At 63.4% G+C, this 7,206-nt stretch overlaps 1 protein-coding gene across 1 annotated transcript; it reads left to right on the forward strand.

Moving 5' to 3' along the window:
* The first annotated feature begins 2,481 nt into the window (after positions 1 to 2,481).
* On the forward strand, positions 2,482 to 6,711 carry BTC (betacellulin). Its single transcript, XM_032109810.1, has 6 exons — positions 2,482 to 2,557; positions 5,367 to 5,456; positions 5,701 to 5,818; positions 5,957 to 6,103; positions 6,407 to 6,514; positions 6,607 to 6,711. Exons 1-5 carry the CDS (start codon positions 2,482 to 2,484, stop codon positions 6,510 to 6,512), a joined length of 537 nt encoding a protein of 178 aa, XP_031965701.1. The 3' UTR covers positions 6,513 to 6,514; positions 6,607 to 6,711.
* The last annotated feature ends 495 nt before the right edge of the window (positions 6,712 to 7,206 follow it).

Raw genomic sequence — 7,206 nt, forward strand, 5'->3', positions numbered from 1 at the left:
CCAGGCTGGATGGGCTTGGAGCAACCTGGGCTAGTGGAAGGTGTCCCTGCCCATGGCAGGGGCTTGGAACTGGATGAGCTTTAAGGTCCCTTCCAAACCAAACCACTCTGTGATTCCATGACTCTGGACCTCCCTGGGCATCCCCTTGCCTATTGTGTCCAGGGAATCTGGTGCCCAGGGAGATTTGTGTACCTGGGGACAACCCAGGTACATGAATCAAGGGGAGCCAGGCCAGAGCCAGGCAGCCAGGGTCCTGCCTTTCCACAGCACAAACAGCTCCCAAAATGCAGCTCCCAGTGCCCAAAGGACCCAGCCAGGAGACACCTGTGGTACAGCAGGAGGTACAAAGACCATTTTTTTACCTCTCTCCTTCTGGAAAGAGCTGTGCTGCAGGTGAAATGTTTTGAGGCTGAACTCATCCTCTCCAGGCTTTTGCATGCTCACTATGGAAGATGATTTACAGAGCCCAGGCTGTGGCTGAGCTATCTTTAACTGGGGTTACTCAGCCCTCTATTCTGTTGTATTGTGTGGCGTTTTCTCAGGATGGATCCTGGCTCTGGGCCTAAAACAGCAGGACACAAAATCCAAGTCAGCTGGCATTCCTGAGGCAGACGGGTGTCGGGCGATATCAGCATCTCAGCTCTCCTTGAAACCTTCCCTCTGCTTGGGAGGAGGGAAAATAACGCTGTTATTGCTGTAGGAGCTTGGTGCTGGGGGAACAGCCTGATAATCTCCCTGCTTCTCATCTCCCATCCTTTTATCGTTGTTGTTGTTGATGGCGTTGCATGCTTCCATGGGCAGGAGTTTTTGGAGGGGAGCGCGGGGCTGGGCACAGCCGCTGCTCCTCACCGTGGCCTTGCGTGCCACCCGAGCCGGGTGTTGAGTGCCCGGGGCTGGGCTGTGGGAAGCCCGGAGCACCCCTGAGGGCCAGCAGCCTTGGCTCCAGCTGCCACCTGCTGGTCACCTCTGTCTGGTCCTCCCAGCACTGGTGGTCACCTCAGCAGAGCAGAGGACACATGGCCAGCGAGAGGTCCTTTTTTGGGGATGACTTCTGTCAGCACTTTCCCATTGCTACTGGGTATTGGAAACCATTGCCTCTGGTGACATCTTCCCTGAGTCTCCAGCTCTTTTAAAATCTCTTTAAAATGCTTTCCCCCACCAATTTTATCCAGATCTGAAGGATGCTGGAGGGAAACTTTTCTTTTGGTGGGCACAAGGATTTTTGTTTTGCCTGCTCCCTGCCTTTGCCCACCCCACCGGGCTGAAGCCAGCTCCTCTTGGGTGGCCCTGTGCCACATTTAGTTCGCTGGCCTTGCCCAAGTCCCCAGCAGAGCTTTTGCACAATCCCGGTGGTTTATCACACCCTGCCTGTTTTTGAGGGGCCGCTGGCAGGGAGCCGGGGTGGCCGTGAGCCGAGGGGACGGTGGTCCCGGTGTGCCGGAGCTTGCAGCAGGAATTTTTGGCTGGCCAGGGCCAAGGGAGCTTGCTCACCCCCTGGCCAGCGGCCAAATGGCATGGCTGGGTGGCTGCCAGCACTTGCATTAATAGCTGTCAGCTTGCGGTTTGAGGTCACCCGTTCTTTCCAGTCTTTCATTTCCACCTTAATTCGCGCCTGTAACAACCCGGGGCCGCGAGCAGCTCCTCCGTCCCTCCCTGCCTGCGCCCCTCTTTGCCGGGAGAAGCTCTTCTGCTTTGCTCGGAGCCGGGACAGCGCCAGCCCGTGGCACAGCATCCCTACTGAGCAACCCCAGATGGCAGGAGGGGACGTGCCAGCATCTGGGGGACACCTTCACCCCCGTGGGTCTCTTCTGTTCCTCAAGATGTCACTCAGGGAGCCAGAAACCTCCTCCCACACACCCCGAGGCAAAACATACACCCCGAGGCAAAAAGGACTCCCCGAGGCAAAAAGTACACCCCAAGGCCGGCTTGCAGAGGGCTTGTGCGAAGGCACAGCCCCTTGCAGAGTAATTTGGAACCGCCGTCATCCCCTGCCAAGGCCCTCGGGAGGGCGTTTTATAGCTGCTCGCTATGAATAAATCTCCATTTCCTAATCAAGCTGGCCAGGGAGAAATGGCTTCGGGGAGGTGAGGCTGGACTTGGGTGCGCGCCCTCTGTCTTTGTGGAAAGGGGATCCCCGGAGCCCTGCTTGGAACCCGGGATGGCAGGATGGGGGATCCCTCTCGCCGCCAGGGATCAGGGATGAGGCATCTGCTTGACGCCTCCTGGCAGGACGGGGCCAGGCGTGGCTGGTGCGAGGTGGGACACGCGTGGGTGGGACACACGGGAGAGGACACCCGGGGAGGCACCGCCGCACCGCCAAGGGATGGCTCCGGCGGGGTGGGAGCCGCGCAGCTGGACGAGGAGGAGGCGCAGGAGGAGGAGGAGGAAGAGAAGGAGGGCGGTGGTGCCCGAGCGGCCGCCCCCGTCCCGCCCCGCCGCAGCCGCCGGGCACCGGGCACCGGGCAGGCGGCGGCGGCGCGCATGGAGGCGGCGGCGGCGGCCCCGGCCCCGGGCGGCGGGCCCGGTACCCTGCTGCTCTGCCTGGCCCTCGCCTCCGGTAAGCACGGGGGTCCCCCTGCCCTGCCACCAGCCCGGTCCCGGGATACCCAGGGGCTGGCAGGGTGTTCCTCCCTGTCCCGGCCCGGCGCTCCCCGCCCCTGCACGGTGCTCCGCGTCCCTGCACGGTGTCACCTCCACTGTCCCAGCCCGATGTCACCCCCTGTGCCGGCACTATCCTCTTTCTGGTCCCGGTGCTGCCCCTATCCCATCCCGCTGCTTCCCGGTCCCAGGCTGATGATCCTGCACCTGCCTCCCGGTCCTATCCCGGTGCTCCCCCCTGCCTGTCCTGGTGCTCCCCCATCCCGTCCTGCTGCTCCCCTGGTCCCATTCTGCTGAACCCTTGTATCCCCCCTGTTACGCCCCATCCTGATGCTGGCCCTGTGCCATCCCAGTGTTGACCCTGGTGTTTCTCCAGTCCCATCCCAGTGACTCCCTGTGCCCCCCCGGACATGCCAGCCCTTCCCCTATGCCCAGCCTGGTTTTTATCCAGTCCTGTCCCTGGGCTCCCCCGTGTGTCCGCAGTTCCCATCCTGGAACTCCCCACCATTCCAGTCCAGTGCTCCCCTTGCCTCTGAATCCCTGAATCTCTTGGGGCCAGCATGGGGGGCTAGGCTGCCCTGGCTGGATCCTGGAGCAGGGCTGGGATGCTTTTACCACCTGTTGATGGGACACTGCTCGTGGGTGCCTGAGTACCCACAGCCATCCTTGGCAGCGCCGGGAATGGGGGATGCTGGGGGCAGGGGGGCCAGTACCTATTCAGCAAGTGTGTGAGCATTCCCATGTTAGTTCCTAAGTTTTTGGGAGGCAGGAAGCTGCAGACAGGTGTCTGCTCATGGCTGCCAGGAAATAACCACAGATAGGGCTGGAAACTGACACCCTCCCTGGCAGAGAGTGCCAGCACTGGGATTTTGGGGGAGCTTTTCTCTCCGCAGGGAGCAGTTTGGGTTTGGCCCTTTGGCAGAGCTGGTGACAGCACTTGGCAAAACCTGCCAAACCTGTGCTGGCAGGAGGAAAACAAGGGTAGCAGACCTGTTTTGGGGCTGGTATGTCCCATCAGACCACGTCAATGTCCTGGGTGGTTGCTCTCCTGCAGTTTGGGCTTTCCTGGGAAAGCATGGGGGTGTTAACAGCAAAATAACCCAGTGTTTGGGATACTTCCCTGGGTTATCTCTGGCCGCTCAGGAAAGCGTGCAGTCCTAGATAGTGGAGCCAGTCTCCCCGTGCATCAAAGAGCTGAGAGTGTTTGCACCTGCGGCTTCTGGGTGCTGCGATCCGGTTGCGGGGGAGGCACAGCCTCCCTCCCTCTGGAGCTGGCGCTGCCACCAGGGCGGTCCTGCCAAGGGGCTGCCAGCCCGGAGGATGCCAGAACTCCGCATCTGGTTGCAATAAGGGTGGGGAGCTCAGCGTGGTGGGGATATTTCCATGCCGAGCTGTGAACTCGGTCACCGGGAGTGAAGTCAGCCTCCCTCCCTGCCCCGCCGCGTGCCCACGCCGCCCACAGCTGGATCCCGGGGGGCAGCCGCCCCATGGCTCATCCCTGGCTCCCGCCAGGCAGCTCCCACCCTGCGGCTGGGCCGGGCGGGGCGGTGGGCTCCTTTTCCTCCCCGCCGTGCTCTCTTGGAGCTCTGTTAGCCAAAGCACGTCATTAGCGCGATGGTGGCTATATATAGCCAGGAGGGACGTGTGTACTGGGAATGTCCCTGCTGTGGGATGGGGGGGACGCCGGAGGCTTGGCTGGGCAGCTCCCACCGCTGTTTCCAAGGTGCCGAAGGGCCGGATGAGGAAACAGGTAGCCCGAGACGAGGCTGCCGGGATCTGGCCGCGCAAACTCTCCCCTCTCTGGGAAGCCTCAAAGTGCACCCACCTCGGGGTGGCAACACCCCCGCCTCGGCGAGACACCTCCGCGGGAGCCACCCAGCACCCCGCCCCGTCAAGCAGGACCTGTCCCCAGCTCCCTGGGTGCCACCACGGCGGGTGAATCCCTGGAGAGGGCCGGGCTGGGAGCGGGGCCGTGCTGAGTCAGTGCTGGTATGCCAGCGATCCAGTTACCGCCGCTGTGACGTGCCGGGCTCCGCCGCCTCTCGGTTTCACCCCGCGGCCACGGAGAGCGTGGTGGCCCCTTTCCTGGCCCAAGGAGACCTTAGAGCACCTTGCAGTGCCTAAAGGGGCTCCAAGAGAGCTGCAGAGGGACTTGTCACAAGGGCACGGAATGACAGGACAAAGGGGAACGGCTTTATACTGACAAAGGGCAGGTTTAGATTAGATATTGGGAAGGAATTCTTCCCTGTGAGGGTGGAGAGGCCCTGGCACAGATTACCCGGAGAAGCTGTTGCTGCCCCATCCCTGGAAGTGTCCAAGGCCAAATTGGACAGGGTTTGGAGCAACCTGGTGTGGTCCTTCTAGTGGAAGGTGTCCCTGCCCATGGCAGCAGGGTTGGAACAAGACGGACTTTACAGTCCCTTCCAGCCCAAACCAATCAGTGATTCCATGATCCCGGATCTCTCTGGGGATCCCTCCCTGCATCCTCCCTGGGCAGAGGAGCAGCTGGCTGGGCTGTGTGGTCCAAAATCCACCACGCTGGCTCCCAGACCTCCGTGCCCAGACCTCCGGGGGCGTTGGTGGGTGGAGGCAGCAGGCGGGGACCGGTTTTCCCTTCTCCTGACCCTGGGGAAAAGCTGATGCTGCCAGGCAAGGGGGGCCGTGGGCGCAGCTGCAGAGCCCGCTGCCGGTCCCCTCCCTGTCGCTGTGGCGGGGCGGTGGTGGCGGTGCCGGGGCTTCCCCTCCGAGCTGCCTCCGCTGTGTTCCAGGCTTGGCATTCTTCGTGGGAGCCGACACCAACGTCACCGCCGGCCACGGCACGGAGGGGCTCACCTGCGGCAGCGCCAAGGGATGCACAGGTAAGGGGTGGTGTGAGGGTGCTCGGGAGAGCCGGAGGCGGCGGAAGGGAGCGGGAGAGCCGGTTTTGTCTAGCGTAGCCGTGTGGCATCCCTGGGCTGGGAAGCCAAGGACACCCGTGCTGGCAGCTGTTTGCAGCCGGCCAGGCTCGGAGCTGCTGCGCGGATGGAGCAGCTCCGGGATGCTGCTGCCTTCGGGCAGAGCTATCACCCCTCCGGGGGAATTCTTCGTCCTTGTCACCCCCAGGGAACGGGACGCAGCTGCGGCGGCAGGGCCACTTCTCCCGGTGCCCGGAGGAGTACCAGCACTACTGCGTCAAAGGGAGGTGCCGCTTCCTCGTGGCCGAGCAGGCACCGGCTTGTGTGTAAGTCACCCCCGGTGGGGAGGCGGCGGCACGGGGTGGGATGCTGTGCCCGTCCTCCCCGGGAGAGCAGGATGAGGGGGGCACGGAACCATGGCAGCTTTTGGGACCCCCCTCTGCCTCCCCTGTACTGCGGGGCAGGTGCGAGCGAGGCTACACCGGTGCTCGCTGCGAGAGGGTGGATCTGTTCTACCTGCGAGGGGACCAGGGCCAGATCGTCATCATCTCCCTGATCGCCGCCATCGTCACCCTCATCATCCTCGTCGTCGGCATCTGCCTCTGCAGTCAGTACGTGGGGGAACGGGGCGGGAAGGGGAGCGGGAAGGGAAGGGAAGGGAAGGGAAGGACAAATCCTGCCCAGCTCCACTGGCTCCAGGCAGGTTCAGTTTGGGCTGCCCCAGGCTGGTGGGGCATGGTTCTGCAGGTGCTGGGAGGTGCCTGGGACATCCCTTTGGGGCTGGAAACCAGGTGTGATCCCATATGGATCTTCTACAGGGTAAAAGCCGAGGGAGAGGGAGGAGCATCACTGCCACGTCTCATTCTGCCTCTTTTTTGTTTGTTTGTTTTTTATTATTTTTCCACCCTGTCAAGCCACTGTCGGAGGCAGCGTAGGAAGAGAAAGGCAGAAGAGATGGAGACATTAAACAAGGATTCACCTTCCAGAAGCGAAGACGTGCGGGAAACGGGCATCGCGTGAAGGTGCAGGGGACAGGGGGGGCGACCGGGCCGGTGTGACCGGATCCTCACACTGGGGTGGATGCTGAGGCCCATGGGCTCCGCTCTCTCCGCAGGAGCTCTCGGTACCTGCGGGCGGGTCCCGGACGGCAGCACCGGCTGGCTCCATGGGCGAGGGCTAAAACGTGCAGCGGCTTGAATAAAGGGGTGACGGAAAGGTGTCCGCGTGTCGCCAGTGTCCTTGGGGCGCGGGTGGCGGTACCGGCGGGGCTGGGCGCGGGGCGGCCCGGCTGCGATACCCGCGCTGCCCACGCGACGGCGCCACCACCGCGGCGCCTCCCGCTCCCGGCTCCCGCTCCCGGCTCCCGCTCCCGGCTCCCGCTCCCGGCTCCAGAGGCTCTGCCGGGCTCGGGGTCCCGTTCCGGGCGGCATAAGGGCTGTGCTGGAGCTGCTCCCACTGCCACCGCCGCGTGTCCCCGCAGGCACCGAGCCGAGCTCAGCGCCCCGGGCGCTCTCCCGGTTCCCCGGGGCTCCTCCGGAGCGGCTCCCATCCCGGCGGGAGAGAGCGGGGGCGTCTCGGTGGCCCGGGGCGGGACAGGGTGAGGGAAACCGGGAAAAACTGGTGGAAAACAGGTTGAGAAGCGGGGCAAAACTGGGCGAAGCAGAGCCGTTCGCTCCCGTCTCCCCGCGCTGCGAGCTCCGGTGCCCGGGAGGCG

The sequence above is a fragment of the Corvus moneduloides genome, chromosome 5 (assembly GCF_009650955.1).
Source record: "Corvus moneduloides isolate bCorMon1 chromosome 5, bCorMon1.pri, whole genome shotgun sequence".
In the NCBI taxonomy this organism is placed as follows: domain Eukaryota; kingdom Metazoa; phylum Chordata; class Aves; order Passeriformes; family Corvidae; genus Corvus; species Corvus moneduloides.